This window comes from Pseudopipra pipra, chromosome 2 (genome assembly GCF_036250125.1).
Source record: "Pseudopipra pipra isolate bDixPip1 chromosome 2, bDixPip1.hap1, whole genome shotgun sequence".
Lineage (NCBI taxonomy): Eukaryota > Metazoa > Chordata > Aves > Passeriformes > Pipridae > Pseudopipra > Pseudopipra pipra.
In genome coordinates, this window is record NC_087550.1 from 88,700,255 (window position 1) to 88,719,822 (window position 19,568).

General features: G+C 41.9%; 1 protein-coding gene across 9 annotated transcripts in view; it reads left to right on the plus strand.

Annotated features, from left to right (window-relative positions):
• Positions 1-19,568, plus strand: part of NPAS2 (neuronal PAS domain protein 2) — a 104,698-nt gene that overhangs the window by 75,208 nt on the left and 9,922 nt on the right. For 4 of the 9 annotated variants that reach the window (XM_064646277.1, XM_064646278.1, XM_064646285.1 and 1 more), the window contains 10 exons: positions 2,885-3,003; positions 5,349-5,431; positions 6,334-6,440; positions 7,598-7,745; positions 8,279-8,360; positions 9,055-9,196; positions 9,911-10,017; positions 10,189-10,281; positions 14,868-14,912; positions 16,167-16,313. In XM_064646277.1, coding sequence (XP_064502347.1) covers positions 2,885-3,003; positions 5,349-5,431; positions 6,334-6,440; positions 7,598-7,745; positions 8,279-8,360; positions 9,055-9,196; positions 9,911-10,017; positions 10,189-10,281; positions 14,868-14,912; positions 16,167-16,313 — 1,073 coding nt within the window. The remainder of the gene's footprint in view (positions 1-2,884; positions 3,004-5,348; positions 5,432-6,333; positions 6,441-7,597; positions 7,746-8,278; positions 8,361-9,054; positions 9,197-9,910; positions 10,018-10,188; positions 10,282-14,867; positions 14,913-16,166; positions 16,314-19,568) is intronic. The other 5 variants (XM_064646280.1, XM_064646281.1, XM_064646279.1 and 2 more) reach the window with 4 other exon arrangements.

Genomic DNA, 19,568 nt, shown 5'->3' on the forward strand with positions numbered 1-19,568 from the left:
TTCGCTACTGAACTTTGCTACCTCAAGATGTTGTGTTTCTTTTAAAGAGACTTGGAGAATTATAAAGTATGATTTTTCAGAAGGCATGCTTAAAAGGTTTATATTTTTATTATGATATTATTTTATTATTGTTAGTTATCAATATATTATTGTTATTATAATATTCGTTACTAATATTTTATTATTATTAGGATTATAATTTTTTAATTATTGCAATTATCTCTTTTTTTAACTACACTTCAAAACTTAGCAACAAAAAAAAGTTGAAATTTGCTGACCAGCTGCAAAAGCAGAGCAAAACAGGCTGTGCAGATAGAGCTGAGGAAAGAACAGATACAAAAAAAAATAATCAGAAGCAAACATGAATGGGTTTTTTTCTTTCGGTTATTGTAGTTGTCATTTTCAGATGGAGATGTACTTTGCAAGGTGGTGGCTACCTGCCTGCATCATTGAGGCTTTTAATGCTCTGGGCTTTGTCAAAGGCAGCTGAGTATGGAGATGGCACAGGAGCTGTTCAAACACAGGATGACTTCCAACCAGGCCAGCTCTGTCTCATCTCCTTGGGCTTATTAATTCACTGCTGCTTAAGTTCACCGTTCTCAAAAGTTGTGATGAAATCCCAAATTCACTACCTAGCTGTCCTACACAATAATTATTACCCTTTTAGTGCTGCATTTACCTGTTGGAAATATAATCCTGTTTTTTAAATGCCACAGTCAAGGATGTATTCTGCTTGTCTCAGGCTCCTGGCTGTTTACATCCAACAGCTGACATTAAAAATTATCTACTCTCTTTGGTGACTTAGTTTCCACTCAGTCTCCGCTTTCTCCTACAGCTGGTGTCATTTGCAAGCCCATGGTTTGCTAACTAGTTTAACTTATCATACCTGTGCTTCAGAGGCTGAATGTGCTTATCTTATTTTCATATTTAAGAGCCCAGCCTGCAAGCATTTGGTACTGAACTTGGCTGTTACAGAGAGAAACAGCCCCCTTGATGTGACAACATCCTACATAGTAAGCTCGGAAGTAACTTTTTACAATGCCCATAGTGTGGGTTTATAGCATTCCCATTTATTATTAAAGAGGACTGACTACAGAAATGAACAGACTTGCACAAAATGATAATATCAGAGATGGACCAATAGCTCTTTACTCAGGCTTCTCCTGTTTCCTGCAGCTCCTAACTCTTCCTTTTATCCACCTCTTGTATTAATAATCCCATAGAAATCCACATATATACACATAACCCCAGGATCAAAATGGGAATACATATTCCTAGGAAGTCCCCAGAGCAAGTGTGCTTTGCTGGTGAAAAGAGGAGAATTTTGCCCATGTTTTTTATCTCAATATCCAGTCAGCCATGCCCTCCAGACTCAACTACAAGAGAGGGCTATAATCTCTGTGGATGTTCACATCTGTGCTGTCTTCTCAGATAAGGAATCTTTCTTTCCCTTTTTGGTGCACTATATGTTGTGCACACAGTGGCCTAAATCAGTTAATCATAGGTGTGAATTTGCCTTAGAGTACTGTTTTTTCTATCTCCTACCCTGTTATCCTTGTTACCAGTAATGTATCAATATTCCAAGGCTTTTAATAGGTTGAACTGGGTTCCAAAAACAAATGTGATAAATTGAGACTTCTTCCATCTCTACAGTTTATGCTAGTGAACTAAAGCCCAGTGCAGAAGCTCCCCAGGATAAAAGTTGCTATTTATATCCTCCCCAGATAGCTACAAAACTCTTCAGTTTCACAGTAATGCTTTGTCCTGTGCAGAAGAGACAAACTGTAGGAAACTTCAAGAAGTTGGATAAAGGGGCCTGATAGTAAGGAAAGATAATTTCATATTAGCATTAATTTCTATTAGCATTAGATTAACTTACATTGGTGAACTCTGGTTGCTAGATAGGACCTTCTCTGCCCCCATGGGAGATAGTTGGCTGAGCAGGGCAAGAGCCATTTCCCATTGCAGCTTGGCACACAGTTTTCTTTCACAGCTGTGGGAGTGGGATTACCATCTCTAAACAGCTTGAACTTGGAGGAATAATTTGCTTTATGTCATTCTAATATGGGACTGTGGGCTGGCTTAAGGCAACACGTTCTTTTGGCAGCACATGTCTGTGGCAGGAGGTGCTAGTGGGCTCTCAAGCAACACAAGAGCCATGCAATCATGAAATACACAAATAAAAAAACATACACAAAGTGTGTAGCCACATCACTTCCACCTTTTCCTTCCACCCATTGTCTCAGGAGACAGCAGGCCACCTGCAGACTTGCCAAATGTGCCCATCTCTGGAAGCCATGCACAGGGTCCCTTTTCGTCTTCTTTAAAACAAGTAGAACTTGAGCACACTGGGGACAGTTCTTCTTAGATGCAGGAGGGGAAGGCACTCTTCAGCAGCCAAGAATCACAAGCAGCCTCTTACTAGCTCGATGAAGCCTTGCTGGCTGTGGGCCCTAGTGTTTTGCCACTGATGACTTGATGAACTCTCTTCAGCTACCTCCCTTGCCAGCACATTTTTTCACTGCCTTGTGGAAGTTATGGTGCTAGGCATGCTGCAGCATATATTTTTTTCTTGTGAGTGGTGAAAAAGAGCAATTGGATGCATGGGGTTTCTTTCCAGAAAACTACTTTGTGCTCTGTAATAAGGTTTGGCCTTATTTTTATCAGGATTAACCTGTAAAATTCATACTTGAAGTTAAGCTCTGATGTCTTTCTGACTAACATGACTGACTTGGATTTAAATATATGCATATCAGCTTTAAAAGCTTTTAGAACACTTCTCTGAATAAAAATAGTATTAGTAGGCTTCAAGCGTGCAAAATATTCAGGGAGAGAAAATCTTATATGAGGCATGATTCCTGGTCCCATTTTTTCCCCTACCTAGTGCCTAACTCCACTTGCAATGGCTTTGACGAGGCTGTCCCGAGGGCTTACAGAACGTCCCTGGGAAAGCAGATCTGCTTCGTTGCGACTGTTCGTTTGGCAACGCCTCAGTTTTTAAAGGTAAGTCCGCGCCCTCGGTCCCATTCATTTCAGAACTTCTCGTAACACTTTCAGATGAGGTGACATGGAAGGTTCTTAGTTTTGCTAATTGAATGGATTACAGATATCACATTTCATGCATAAAAATCCAGTGAAGCGGATTATCAGTGCAAGCCAGGATCTGTGGAAGCAGTGTCACTTCTGCCCCTATCACATGGTAAATGGAAACCCTCCTTGCATTAGGAATTACAAAGTCACTTTGAAATTGGGTTCTTCCTTGCTGCTTTCTTTTCCTGCAGTGGGACAATATACAGGTGGCCACCAACACTTTAATTTGTGCCCTCAGTGTCTTTAGTTGACTGCTGCTAGTTTCCCTCCTCCCAAATCCTGGTAGTAAGATACATGATTGTGGTTATAAGGATAGACAATCCAACCTTGTGCCTGACACTGCTGTTCCCTAATTAACAGCTGTGAACTACTGCATCAGATGCCCCATCCTCAGGGGTTAAGAGATTTTTTTAATGTAATTTAGACCTGGCCAATATGAAATCACTGCTTCCTTGGCCTGGCTCTGTTACTGCTCTGGGATTTGCAGGGCACTCTTGACTGATTCATGGCCCTGGCAGGCAAGTAGAGTCCTTTCTGGGTAAGTGAGGACACTTCCCATAAATCTTAACCACAGTAATCATAGTAAGAGTAGGGTTGGAGTTAAGGTACTCTGGGAAACCTAAAAGCAAATTCCCTTGTCTTTGGATAGCTAACACCTCAAAATAAACAGGGAAACTAAATGGGCTGCACATGGCAATGAGCTGCGTGGTACTAGGGAGGAAGCAGCTGCTGAAGAGCCCAGAAAAGCTTTTAACTGCCACAAAGTCCTAAACACTCATCTCTTTGGTTCTCCTTTGGGTGACTCACTTAACCCCCAGTCTTCCTCCTCTAAAAAAGAAGGTAAAAATGTTTATGTGACTGGCTAAGGAAGGCAGAACCAGCAATTTGGTTGCACACAGCAATGTTTGTATGTTGCACCTTGAATTTTAGTGTATGTTCTTGGCATCAGCATGGATTTTGGCCTAAACTGGAAAGAGAGGGGGAGAGAGGAATTTAAAGTGTTCATGAAGCCTTTTGCCTCTGCACAGCCAGAGACTTTAAACAACTTTGTCAGCATTGATATGTATGAAAGAAATGCTTGATGACAGTGCACCTCAACTTGTCCTCTGGTCCCAGGAGTGTTTAAAACATTAGTGGTCTGAAAGTCTTCTCTCCCCAAGAAGGACAGCAGAGAGAGAAGCAGCAATGGAGATGATGGGAGAGTGTCACTGAGCCCACAGCACAGGGGGATGTACCATCAGGGAGCTGGAGAATAGCAGCATTGGGAACTAGTGGACAGGCTGTCCTTATCAGCGATGATGGAGACCTTCCTGCAGGAGAGACATGAAGGACACAGTAACCCTGGATGCCACCAAATCTGGAGCGCTGACGCTGGCAAGACCCAGCCCAGTTGCCCCTCCTCTAGTGGGAGAGGAGAGGTTGGCAGAGAAGAGCCATGAGCAGGAGGCAAGTTGGCCATGGGACATGCAGCCAGCCCTGGCCCATGCACAGGTGTGCACCATGGTGCCATCCTTCCCTCTGCTTCCCACCTCTCCACAACAAATAATCACTGCCTCCTGATCCTCATCCCTCTGGGGATGTCCTGCCTCACAGACAGCCCTGTACCCTGCCTCCTGTAATTCGCTCATTAGTTATCAGTCTTGTGAGCACTGAGGGCTGCTGTGAGTCTTCAGAGCCAGCTTCTTCGCTGCAGCAGTGAAGTACAATGCAAAACTGCTGCCTTTTACCTGCCTGACAGGTCCCATGCAGGCTGGCTGCATGGAAAGGCATTTACTCCTCTGCAGCTATTGAGTGAGGAGAGTATTCCCCTTTCTCAAAAAGAGCTTGGGGGGCAGATGTCCAAAAGGACCAGGCAAGCGTGGTGGGTATCTTTAGTAACATAAGGAGAGTGAAGCAAGACATGACAAACCCCAGTGGGATCAGGCATAGGCTGGATGCTGGAAAAGGGCATTGCTCCTTGGGGCTGTGGACAGCACAGCCATTACACCGCAGGCACTGCTTCAAAGCCATAAAAGTTTTGGCACCCTGAGGCAGTGTCTCAGCTCTTAAGTTCATGCGCATCACCAGTTCTTCTCCCCAGCTCCTGCAAAAATGTTGGCATTGCTAAATACAATAGATCCCTCTCTGGAATTGCCAGAAAATAGGTGAATCCTCTGTTTTCTCCTTTTATGCACCATGTATTTATAGCTAACAAAAGCTAGATGAAACAGAGGGGTGAAGCTGCAACTCTCAGTAAGTCACTTTTCTCCATTGGACAGGAGATGTGCATTGTGGAAGAACATCTAGAGGAATTCACATCAAGACACAGTCTGGAGTGGAAATTTTTATTCCTGGATCACAGGTTGGTGACAAGAAAAGCTGGTTGTGTTTGGTGCTTGTGTACTGCTATTTCGTAAGTACAATTATCTCAAAAAGTGTTCCATTTCAGATCTAAATCTCCTGAACAGGAGGGCTGCACTGAAATTCCTACAAAAGTTTACTGTTTTACATTTATTTTTGCATTTATTTTTAATGGGCTTTTAAAACAAAAGTACTCCATTTGTCAGGCCAAATTTCTGATTAGCTTGTTCTTCTTTCCTTTAAAATTATCAACAGACCAAAGTCGGTCACATTGCAAAATTATCTAATTATTATACAGCTGCAGAAATCCTTCTTTCCAAATCCAGTCATTGATTGTGTGTGTGCAATTCCCACCGAGTTATGGAGTGAAAGTCTGTGCTGGCCTGAGGCATCTGTGCTGGCAAAGGTACAAAGCAAGTGCTTCAACACACCACAGATGAGCTCTCCAGGCACCCAGAGGGAAGCAGCACAGACAATTTCCCCTCCTATCCCCCTAGTCCCAGCAAATGATGGTTTCCTTTCACCTCGCTATGCATTTTCCCCTGCAAGGACTGCAGGAGCTGCCACAGAGCCCCTGACCAAGGAACAGCCAGGGAATGGCTCCTCACCACAGGTTCCTGTGTGAGGGTCCCTGAGAAGCTGAATTGTTTTCCATAGCCACGTTTTCCCTGGAAAAAAGGGGTTGTCATAGCCTTGTCCTGGTTGGATGGTGCTGCCAGTACTGCTCTGCTCAGCTGGGCATCCCAGGCACAAGGTGGGGGAAAGTCAGGATCCAGTCCCCTAGGATGAACAACTGTACACCGAGGAGTGAAAGCAGATCTGGGCTTTTTGCATATCCATGTCAACATGCAGAACTGCTTGTTTTATGGTTTATGAACTCTCTTATGTTGTGCCTAACCACAGAGCACCGCCAATTATAGGATACTTGCCTTTTGAAGTGCTGGGTACTTCTGGCTATGACTATTACCACATAGATGACCTGGAGCTGCTAGCAAGGTGCCATGAACACTGTAAGTATCTCATGGCCCAGGTTCCTGGGAAGTCACTGGGACACCTCTTTTCAGTGGAATGTTGTTGCAGTTAAACTTGGAAGGGGAAGTTTGACTCTTGCCTCAGCCTGTGTACCTTAGAAGAGTTGTAGCAGGTTGGAGGCCCTGCAGCTGATTGGCATCTGGGACAAACTTACCAAGCTTTGGGAAATACAGTTTTACCTTCTGTATCCCCAAAAGTAGTCAACAAGACTAACTGAATGGATAAAATGTGCTAGATTAGATCCCCGTTAGTGAAGACTATGCAGGAATAGTTCAAGAAATTCTTGTAGATTATTTCCCCACTGTGTATTTGGGATTACCTGTGATTATTTAAATAGTGTCTGTTAAAGTTTAATTGGAAAACTCTTTAAGTAAAGAAAATGAGGCAATGCTTTTCAAATATTTGCTTACAGAACTGGCTGTAGCATCTCAGCTTACCACTTCTGCCTGTTCTGGAAGTATGCTGTCAACAGTAGTTTTTATATGTTGACATTGAAAATATAGAAAGGCTAAAAATGGGGGTGCTTGGGAACCCCTTGAAATCACCAGGGAAAAAACGCAGAGGTGATTTTTTTTTGTGAATCTTTCAAATCTTCAATACATCCCTATTTACTGTAGTTTGAATTCTTGTTGGTCTAAAAACTTCCTTTCAGTTCCTTTTGTTGTCTTTGCACAGTGTTATCTCTTATGCTCACTTCATTCTGAGTCCATCAGCACACAATACTCATCTTTACAAGCATTTTTATCCTGTATTTTCTGCTTTAGAACTTAAGATGATCACTCTTAGAAATTAATCCCAGATGCCTAATTAAGCAGTATGTGATCAGTACATAAAGCAGGGCAAGGTCTCTGTTTAAATTGTAGCAGACACTAATGCATTAGTGTCCAAACTTAAGGTTAATAGTACTGTGTAGGAATGTACCATTTAAAGTGTCAGAAGAAGATACCTGCTCATCTTTGTGATTTTTGCTCTATCATAAGGCTGAGGGAGCACTTACTCAAAATTGGTGCTTAGACTCCTGTCTGCCTTGGGAATTGACGGGGAGACACAGATATTTTTGTGACTTTTATGCACATTTCATGTCATTTTCACATGGGAAATTGTGTTACAAGCTGCATGTGTTTTCTGCTGACAGTGATGCAGTTCGGCAAGGGGAAGTCGTGCTGCTATCGGTTTCTGACCAAAGGACAGCAGTGGATCTGGCTCCAGACCCATTACTATATCACCTACCACCAGTGGAACTCCAAGCCAGAGTTTATTGTGTGCACACACATGGTGGTAAGGTATGGAAAATAATATCAACCAGCAGGGACATAAAGGACCGTAAGATAAGGGCATCCTCATGTCTGCCAACATATTCTCCTAAAAACATAATGTCTTTTAAATAAGAAAAAGTTAAGCCTGAATTCTCTGAAGGAAATACGTTAATTATAGAAAAATTGTCAGACTAAATCTTAGTATATAAAATAGAGAATAGACAGATCCCTTAAATATTCACTTCCTCTAATCCTTATGTTGTTTTTAAAGAGCTGTGTGGAAGCTTTCCAGTGAAGTCATAAAGAAGTTGTAGGATGTGAACTTGACCTTTATATATTCTTCCTTAATATGCTTCTTGACTTCAAGAAGATAGGAATAGACCAAAACCTGAAAATTAAAACAGTTTCTCAAATGTTATTCAGTAGCATAAATGATTTTTCAGCTGTTCATTTAACCTGTAAAACGGTACAGTAATTTAATGTTCCTCTACTTTCTTAAAGCACATTTAATGAAACGTAAGAATTCCATGTTGATACATAGAATTATATTTTCCATTCAGTTATGCAGATGTTCGGGTGGAGAGGAGACAGGAGATGGGCTTGGAAGAAGTGTCCTCAGAGGTTGTGTCCTCAGCACTTAAGGTACAACGAGAAAAGCTTTTTTTCATGAATTTATGTAGTAATCACAACTCGTTCCTATGTTAATGTCACCGGAGACCCCAGCATTGTCTTTCTGGGTGGATTCACTCAACTTCAGAATTCATTGCTCACTTGAATAATTTTAACGCAAATTGGGTTATGAGTATGAAAGGATAAACCTGGAGATCAGTAACAGCCAGAAATAAAGTAGAACGTGGGCAGGGGCAGTGTGAGATATCTCCACTTTTCTTTGGCAAAACACTACAGTTTAAAGATGAATTTGGACAAGTTCTGGCAATCAGCCCTCTTGGCTATATCTCAGTGATCTGATGAGGGAACACAGCAAAGCTCCTCCTCAGTGCATGGCTGAGTGTCTCACAGAGGTTGCAGTTGCTGTCACATCCAACTGAACACGAAAGATTCAGAAAAACATCTGAAGGCACAAAATGAGTATGGCATAGCTTGCTATTTATTTCTGACTCAGTGACAGTTGTTTGTAAAATGCATTACTTAGATGCTATTTGGAAGGGACATTGAGGCCTGTGTCCAGGTCTTCTGCTGGTCTACCTGGGATTAGTTCTGCTCAAGTCATTTTAGGGCTGCCAAAGAACTGGTGTGCAACCATTACTAAATGTATTTCAAAATGCTTTAACCTTGACAGATGCAATAGCTATTCCCTTTTTCTGGTTTGTTTTAGGACAATGGTGCCAGCTTGGATCCTGAACAGCACTTTAATGTACTTGATGTTGGTGCCTCAGTCCTCAGCGCCAGTCGGACACCCTCAGTATCATCTAGAAGCTCACCAAAATCTTCCCACACACCCAAGTCAGACCCAGCATGTGAGTGGCATTCCTAGGTTACTGCATTATTTTTAATTTAGCCAAGTTACAGAATGTGTGCCTCTATACCACTGCTGATAATTTAACAGTTATTTATGAGTTATCAATGATGTGCACTGACAATGAAGTGCATAATCTGAAATGGTAACATACAAGAGGGAAGGTTGTAGTGCAGCCACCTAAGTTCTGGGAAATGAGTAGTGGGATTAGCAGTGAGACCTGCTGCTTCAGTCTGTTACAAAAATGAGGACTTCTGTCTTCAGGGCATCAGTATGAACAATATGAGACCTCTCTAGACTTACATGAGTAATAATGGCCTGTGGGTGATTCTTTTCTGGCCAAGATTCAGGATGCTTCAGTGTTGACTTGGGTATACTCTTTCTGCTCCCTGGTCTGAAAGAAACGCCAATGAGCTAACCTAAATTTGCAGTTATTTGGCCCATATAAAGGGAGTTCCAGCTGTTTTAGAACAGTTCCTGGGTCCTTTTGCTCTGTTCGTTGGAGCACAAAATCATAATCTGTCTCATTTACTTTTATCTTTGCCGAGACCCTCCTTATCAGTTTAATTTTACTGCCATTTAAGTCAACAAGAACAGCCTTGACTCCCACTGAAATTTAGTGAGGCTGTAATAATTTCTACCTAGGTCTTGTCATAACCACTTCAAAGAGGGTTGATTTCCAGCGTGTGAGAACTCACCAGTACTTTTCTTGCAGCTACACCAACAAAGCTGATTGCAGAGTCTAACACTCCCTTGCCAAGAACACCAAGCGCTCAGCAGGATCTATCTCTGCATAGACTCAGTCAACCTACTGCTCTTCAGGTAACTTCCCAAGGAATGATAGAAACAGGCAGAGGGTATACAGCATGTGCCACATATGCAGCTTAGCAATTAAAAATTACTTACACAAAAGCCATGGCATTAGAAGAAACCTAAAATTTAAAGGAGCCAAACTTATAAATAAAGTTTTGGTTTGTTTTGTTTTTAATCTAGGTTTCTTTGCCTTCTCAGCCTCCATGTGAGCTTCTCCCACAGCAGTTGCTGCCTCAAGCAACTCTGCAAAATCAGCCTGCACCTCTGGCACAGGTTAGTTGGGGATTTGGAAGTGGAATAGGTCACTTGCTTATCTCCTGATATTTTCTCATTTTGGGGCTTTTAGGTTACCTCTCTAGGAACTAAAATCCCCAAATCCACCAGCTCTCAAACACATAAAATATTGTGGGAAAGTGATCTGAGTTGTACACTTGCGTGTTTAAACATATAACTGCGTGCAGGTGTTCAGAAGCCCAGGTGCATGTAGATTCAGGTGCACACGTACATCTATTTCACAGGAGGACAAAAAACAGATGAAAAAAGAGTTTTCAGCTTTGCTTTTACAGAACCAGGTCCCATCAAGATCAAAACTACAATGAGAATTAAAACTAAAAAAGACACACAGTCCTCCTAAAAACACCTATTTGGCTGTGCTGATGCAGAACTAACAAGCAGTAAAGGATACACAAGTTCAACAACACCCATTTTGTGAGTGTGCCAGTAATGGTGAGGATGGAGATAAAGTTCAAATTCCTTCAGTCTATTAATCCATATCTCAAAAGTGGTTGATTGCCCAAAAAGTCACCTCAGTATTTCATTTGCAAAGGATATTGAAGCAAATTTGAGTACCATGTTCTCCACACATTGTTTTTCTCCTGTGCTGCTGCTGTGATGGTATACCCCATCATTCTCTGATTTTAGGAATGGCAGAGTATTCCTGGACCTAGACTGCTTCTACCACTGGCACCCTGTATTCCCTCACAAGATCCCAGAGTTTCTTCCTGTAGCATATAAAACATATAAAGTCCTGAGGATCCTGGCTTTAAAATAACAAATTCTCATTTATCTTCTATGTTTAATATTCTTTTCACGACTCCATACAAGCGTGCAGCAAAGAAACAGCATATCAATTATGTGCTCTGAGCATTCATTTTCTTTTACAGATACTTCTCTCCGTTATTCATTAATGCACTTTCAAACATCAATTAGTTTATGTATTATAAACCTGTATGTGAATTGTTTGACTTTTTTCTACCCCCCTTTCTTCCTCATCAAAGCTCTTTGTGAAAAGAAGCTTTCCAGTCGTTTACCAAGACATTCGCTGACCTGTTTCTTCCCTGTAAAATGCTCTTACTGGCACACCAGCTCCATTTCTTTTCCGCCAAATTGGAGCACCATCCGGTCACTGGTTAAGTCTCTTTGGGCCAGCTAAATCTTGGTGAAAGGAAGAGGGCTGATCAAGTCTGCCTACACAGGCAGCCCTCTGGCAGCCTTCTTTTCAATTGTCAGCAAAGTCACAGCAATGCTCCTGGCAAAGCTCAAAATGAAGCTTGATGTGGAGCAGGGAAATAACACCAGGACATTGCAGCTCGGGTTGCTAATGCTCACACTCCATAGTGATACTCCTGCGAAGAGTACCAGTTCTCCACACACTTGGGTGATTTTCATAAACTATCATGAAAATTATGAGAGTACTCTGTACTTCACACTTTAAAATAATTAACATGTCAGCCTGCAGCAAGATAATTCATTATTTAAAAGACAAGGTGCCTGCAGCACTAGACGAGTGAGGGACGAAACGCAGGTACACATGGTTCTCACCGTGAACATTTCCTCGGCTTCCTAGTTGACCATTTCACAGCAGTTTAAACACCTCAACAGGCTCATTGCCTGTAGAAGTAGCCTGGCCAGGTGCCCCACTGCCAGCCCGCAAGGAGGAGCTGCGCAGGTTGCTCCCTGGTGCCTTTCTGCCTCTTGCCTTTAGCTACGGGTGACTCGTGGCAGGAGCTGAAAGGCAGCGTGCCCAGCCTGGCCTCACAGGGAGCCAGGTGTCCTTGCAGCTAACATTTGACTACAGAGTGGCAGCAGCGAGGACAAACATTTTAAGTGGCCACAACTGCATCTGCAGCAAGCAGCTAGCTGCTGCCTCAGGCAACATCTGCTTGAACTTTGATTAGTTTTATTTCGAGCAAAGGCTGTGATGGTTTTGTCTCCAATGAAATGCCATTTTAGCTTCTGCCTTGCCTGTGTGAATGAACAGACAGCACAGTGCTAGATGTCACCTGAATGTGAATGGTTTACTTTAAACCAAGTTCTCCCTATTAGAATATGTTTGTTTGCCTTTCTCATTGTCATAAATTAAAATCCCCTACAACACAGCGGATGTTGATGACTGAATAATAATTAACACTAATAATCCATTTGGGATTGAGCAGGTGTTATTCAGATGACAGAAAGAACGAACAAGTTGTTCAGTGAGCTGCAAAACTAATGAAACCCAGTTTCCCAGGGGTTGTGCCTTGCAAGGCTGGTGCATGGAGCCAGCCTTTCCAGCAGGAGGAGGGGACAAGTGGATCCCTCTCTCCCTTGCTTAGCTAAAGCTTTCATGAAGTCTGGTATTTTTGATACTATAGCAGCTAAGTTGCATGTCTCTGGCAAGAAATACGGCTCATCTCCTGGGCCAGAAGGATTGAAAGAAAGTTGGAAGGTAGGCAGAAAAGAAAGATTTAAAGGAAACTGAGCTAAAAAATAAGTAGGGTCTCTTTTCTTTACCCAGCTACTTATTGTCATGAAACTTGTGGGAACAGAATGTCTTTGAGGTGTCCATCTTCCTGTTCATCACATCTGAAATGAGGGACCATCCTGACAGACACTGGGGCCATAGTTCCCCTTCCCTGGCTGCAGTTTCCCAGCACCTAGAGAGAGGGAGTAGCCCTGGCAGCCTGGGGTGGCACTCAATGGAGAGAAACACCTCTCCTCGGGCATGGTCCAGCTGGTATCTTTCAGATGCCCATGGTGGAGGAGAGGAGTCACAGCCCAGAAGTGCCAGTCCCTTTCCCCAGCCTGTACAGCCTGTCTGGACCATCAGCAGCACGAGTGCATCAAGCCCGTTCCTATCAGAACATCTGCTGATAGGATCCCAAATGCATGGCTTTATTTCTTTTTTTTTTCTAAGAAATCACATTAAAATTACTGCTGTGGCTTTTGGTTGGTGGGTTTTTTGTTTTTTTTTGTTCTGCATTAACAAACCTTGATTAAACTGTTGCAATTATAGACATCTCAGAGGTTTAGTCTTCCATGTTTGACTTTATCTGGAAAGATGGCACTTTTCTGTGTATTAGATGCACTTTTCTGAGGATTCTGTGAACATCTGTAAATACCTAAGTGAGATGAAGAGCAACTTCATCTGATGCCAATGGCAGAGTTAAAGCTGGGCAGTGTTTTCTGTGGAACATTTTGAGTTAAGCTCTTTTAATTTATTATACAATTACAGATTCTTCCCTTAATTAGTAGAGCGGTTAATGATCTTGAGATAAATACTCTCTGGTGCAGGTCAATTGCTGTTAGTGTCTCATTGTACAAAAACAGTAGAAGCTCTGTAAGCACAAGGGGTCATGGCTAGAGTTATCAACAATTTGGGGGTTGGAGTGGGAAAGGGAAAAAAGCAAAAGAGAAAGTTCCTTGTCTTCTTCTGTAATGGCTTGCACTCCAGTATACCAGCTAATTGTTGTTGTTAAGTGTATTAATACAAAAAGCATGTGAAAAAGAGAACAAAAAGACCGTATAAGATGAATATGCTAAATATAAGAACCTGACCCCAAAAATGAAGGAATAATAATTTAAAATCAACAGCAGTATATTCTTGTGTGCAACTTTGCAAAGCAAATTCAAATTTAAAAGTAAGGCCTGGAAATGGATTTCATTTCTTGTTGAAATATAAAATGATTATAAAATTACCTGTTACAAAATTCCTTAATGTTTATCAATTGAAGAAAATCAGGTTCCTTTCCCAAAGTGTCTTCAAGGAGTTTGCACATTAATGAAAAGACTGTCATCAGCAAGCCAGGCAGTTAAAATGAAGTTTTTGGCTGCAACTGTTTTTAATTCCTTTTTGATAAGTATCCTTTTAAAAAATTGTGAGTAGTCAGTCCTCACTAAAAGAGTTCATATAGAGATAGTTAGATTATGAGACTTGTCTCTTTAAAAAATCCTTCTGTACAGACCCAGGTTAAACCAGCAATTAGCTGCATCTCATCTAAGCAAGTCATTGCTACATAGCATCATTCCACTCCTAAAATCAGAGTACCTGGGACTTTTCAGAAACATGGTGTCGGGCTGCAACAAGCAGCACCAGATGCCCCTTTTAGTCACTTGTCCTTATTCCCAAACATCTGAGGTTTTGCCTCAACCATTCCTTGGGTTAATACTTTATACATAGACTAGAGAGACCCTGCTATGGCTTCTCCCCTTAAACTCCAATTGGAAGTAACGTAAACTTCCCTTTGTGAGCTTTGACTCTGTTTTTCTGCCCTGGGAGAGGACTGGGTTGCACATGATGGCACTGCTGTTTGAAGGCAAAAGCATCGTGAATCACAGCACAGGCCCAGGGCTCACGTCCCTCCTTGGGCAGACAGTGCAAGCTGCGAGTACTCACAGGTACCTCTGGCAGCAAAGTGGGCTCTGAGGGCCTCTGCCACCAGCAACTGCAGGGGCCACCTTAGCAGCCCTCATTCCCCCTATACAGGGTTGGCCGTGAAACTCACCTCCACCTTGACACCTCACAGATTGTGTGGAAAAGCTACTCTCTGCCTAGTAAATAGAAGTAAACTCTCTGAAATTCTCATTCTTTCTCTCCTAAGGGCCATTTACTTGGAGATTTCAGCTTTGCTAGAGGGAATATAAAGGTACTCTCATATATTTTACTGGTTTAAGGTGAAGCAGTTAGCTGATACAAATCTGACCTGTCACATTTAGATTTGTATCAGTAGCCAAAAATTTCGTTTAACTGTATAGTGTTGCTATCACCAAAGTACTCCTTAATTCCCATCTTGTTTCCATTTTTGTTTTCCTATTAAAAAGCCAGAAACAGTGTAAGCCAATGCACCGTGGAGCAGAAAGGTTCCAGCAGCATGCATCAGTTCACCAACTAGCACAGAGCCAGTGGAACAACTACAGGAACAGGGCACCATTTTCAAGTCACATCAAAATTATTATATTTCTTTTGCCTGGACACTCCCAGCATCACATGTTTTCAGATAGATTTTGGATGTCTTGATTACGGAAAAGCTTACAGATTTTTTGAAGTTGTTTTTTTTTATTTTTTCAAAGACTGGTTTTTTTTCTTTTGGAATATGAGCTCATGCAAAGCAATTATTCCAAAGCCTCTTAAGGTTATAATTAACTTTGGTGAACTTTGAGTTATACCTGAAAACACCAAATAAAACTAGGAATTTATTGCTGTGTTAGTCCCCTCCACAGTTCTTGAATAATTCCAGTTTGTGCCAGGTATTGCTGCTATTGGGAGTTGCACTTCCTTCTTGACCTTGATTAGTGATCTCTATTTTATACTATTACTTAGAACAGCCTTTCTCCCACTGAGCTGAGCTATTCATTTTACATCACATATAAAAATAACTTAATGAGTATTTCTTGTAGCTTGAGTACTACTCAGCTGTACAAATGTAGAAAATGCTTATTGTGGTCTGTTATGTGATGCCTTACTAAGTCATCAACAGAATAAACCATTGAAGAACTACTATTTCTGTGCAGAAAAAGAAAAGCATTAGTGAAACACATCTGGAATAAACAGTTATGCCAAACTAAGGGCTCCAGACTACAAGCTAATAAAAATAATGCACTAACTTGCCATCCAATTAAGATGCTCTTGATATTTTAAAGTAGCATACTTTAAAAAAGCAGTTCTTGTAACAGAACAGGGTCAGTTGTAAGCAGATCATTCTAACTGAGGCAATATAAGTGCATAAAATTGAAAATAGACAAGATTTATCTCTGCCTAGATGTTAGTATATCACAAACATTTTTTTTATTCTGTGGCTGTGCTTTACAATGAAGAAACCAATACCTTCATAGAGAACAGTGTTCTGTTGAGGCCTGTTTGTGTTATAATGACTGATTTATCCCCCTTTTTTTTCTTTCAGTTCTCAGCACAGTTCAGCATGTTCCAGACAATCAAGGACCAACTAGAGCAGCGGACACGGATCCTGCAGGCCAACATCCGGTGGCAGCAGGAGGAGCTCCAGAAGATACAGGAGCAGCTCTGCCTGGTCCAAGACTCCAGCGTACAGGTGTGTAACTGCTGGAAGGGGCAGAGTCAAGCATCCTCTCTCACATGGCCATTGATACAGTTGGCAACTTATAATTGCTCCAGAGTCCAGGAAATCTGGACAAGTGGAAACCAGCTCATCTGACTGAGGATGTTGCCCTCTGAAAGCCTCTTGAATAACCTATGTCAAGAAAGATTTAAGAGCTCTCTGGAAGAAGAGAAGGAAGAAAGACCTCAACCATAAGAGGAGGAGAATAACTTGGGTCACTTACAGTAGCATTTTATTACTTTATCTATTGAGTCTTCAGACCAAGCAGCTGTAGTAGAAAAATGTTCAGTTTCAGACTTGCCAATGATCATGTCTCTGATTCATTAGCTTCCATCCAGTCACTGCTTGCTTCATGTTGACATCACTTATGCTCAGTATCTTCCCTGTCCAGCTATTCCTCCAAATAGTGTTCATCTCTTACAGTCGCTCCCTGTTTTCCTGACCCAGCCTGGCTCAGATAGAGAGCACAAGAGATTAATTTCCTTGTCATGTTAAAACCCCTGAACCTCTGCTGATGTTCGTTTGTTCACACCTGGGAGATGTTGGAGTTTGTTCTTCACTGGACCATCTTAAGCCTTTAGGGCAAATCTAACTGAGGCTGCTCTTCTTCTGGCTTTGATACCTCCTACACAGAGCTAGAATTCTCTAGTACAGTATCTGCTTTTTACTACCCCTTATGTCTACCAAACCTCAGAAATAATACCAAATGCAGTTTAGTACATCACAGATTTCCCTTAACAACAAATAGACCAATCATGCAATTTTATGGAAGTTTTCTGAATGTGGGGTGATTACTGCTATGTTCCTCATAATTTAACTATAAATGCCAGATTAAATGACCCTTGTTAGAAATGTTGCATTGGGCACCCTCTGTGAGTATTATACTAGCAAGATTATTTTAGAAGACAAGCTCTGTCACAGAAACGAACATCTCAAAGAACGTTTTAAGCACAGGATGAAAACCTGGGAACTACTGAAGTCAACAGGAATTTTGCTTGTGACTTCCACACAGAAATAGACTCTCACCCATCATCAGCATCTGTGAAATGCAGTTTCACATATTAAAACAAATTGGGATTGTATGTTTAGGCAATTAAGGGATCCGTGAAGCCAAATTAGAAACCTTGCCACCTAAGTTGCTGCATGTGCACTGTTGTAAGACGGTGCAACTGTGGGTCCCAAACCCAGGATTCCCTGTTCCTGGTGCCATATAAGCATATAGGTAGACCAGGTTTAGCTTCAGTGCATTTCTTCTATTGATTCTCTACTGACTTTGATTAATGGGAAGGGAAAGTCTCTCTGCAATTAAGTGGCCTTCAGTTCAGAATTATGTCATATGTCTGAAAGCTATTACTGCTGTTATGAGTATCAAGAGATGTGATATTCTCACTTCCTCTCTTTTTAATTGGGTGACAACCATTACTGTCTCCTGGTGAAGTCTTCAATAGTCATATACACTCTTTTTTTTTTTCATAACTGAGGCAAAATTAGAAGTTTAGAGCACATCCTTATATGCAGGAAACAGATTTTATTTTTAGAAAACTGTCTCCTATATGCACTAGGGGGCATTTAACAACCCAAAGACCATGGGACAGATTCTCAGATGTGCTCAGAGGAAGCTCAAGCAAAGAGAAGAGGAGGCACAGTGGGTAAATGGTGGGTAGTTCTGTCCTGCCCACCCCATACCAATTTGTTGCTCTGAGTGATACCATTTTGGTGATCCCATCTCTCATGAAGACTGTTGGACCAAGTATTTTCAGACCATTGCAAGTTCTCTGGTGTCAGTACCAACCATTTCCCAGCTTAGTGCAGATGCAGAAGTGAGAGGCAGGGAGAACAGATGGCAGCTTGGAAATGCAGGGGCTGCATATCTGCCTGAAGGGGCAGTGCTGGATGGGGAGGGTCATCCTCTGTGTTTTAGGTGCCTTTTGGTCTCCTTAGAGCAAACAAATAAGGCAATGAGATGCGAGCAGTCACACTGACTCCTGGCCAGGCCTTTTTCTTCTCCCACTTTCTCTAAGTAAAAAAACAAAAAACATACAAAGAAATTACTGTGCTGTTGCAGGGATAGATTGAGACCAGGAATTAGTTTTGTTTTACTTGCCTGTTACCTTGTGATTTCAAAGAAAGCCTTATACTTCTGCATGCAGCTCTTTTGTGACTCATAAGCAGCAAGGAGTAAACTGTAAAATCAGAAATTCAACCATGTGCTTTGCCACACAGATTTCATCATTCAGGGAGCTGGATGTCTGCAGACATTGATCTGTGTCTATTATCAGAGCTACAAAGCATAGTAGCAAACAGGTGAGCGTTACTATCAAGCACGTTTCTGGTCTCTTTAATACTCTGTGAAGAACAGCTGTAAGCATGGGGGAGTGCTGAAGGCTGTCTGAAAAGGGGGAAGTGTTCCCTGCTTTTCCCTCATTAGCTGATTTATTAGCATATCATCCCCACCGGTTCATTCCATTCCTCACAGAAGTGTATAGGTAGCTCTGTGGAGAATTAAGCCTGATTTTCATTTCCTTCAAAGATCTTCAAAACTGCAGTACAGCAGTCCACTAGGAAATGCTTTCCCAGATGGACAGATGTTAAGCACGGTAGTCTGCATTAGAAACTATTTGCAAGAGCCTTGTGCAGTGAAAGATTAAACCATTGGGAGGGTTACAGGCCCTGAATAAAGGTGTTCAAAACCCCATTAAATCCTTGTTACTGCTTTTCCTGACAAACGGGACAAGAGCAGCAAGAGTAACCTCAGAAGTCTGAAGGATGCTGTGTCTGCTCCAGAACTGAACAGTCTAGCTAATGATTTGTAGATAGGGAGGAAGGCAGAAGGGCTGAGCCTCACCAGCTTGCAAGAACTACAGTCGAGACTATCCACAGCTACCCGTCATTTGCAAATCGGGCTCCCTTCGAAGTCAGTGTATCTCAGCTTCCCAGTGCTGTGCTTCTCATCTTTACGTATTTTACATAAAGAGTCTTGATGCCTGTAATGATGAGCCCAAAAGCTATAATCCCCTGATTATTCAAACGACAGGTAGAGTCAAAGAGATGTCTTCCTCATGATTCTTGTCAGTGTGATTCACCCATTAGCTGTAGGGACCATCTGTCCTGGAATGAAGGGGCAGCAGTGTCAGAGGGTCTCTCCCTTCCCTCGCTGCTTTGCTGTGTATGTTAACAATCTGGCCAATTAAAAAATATTTGTAAGATGCTTCACTGACCTTGCAGTCT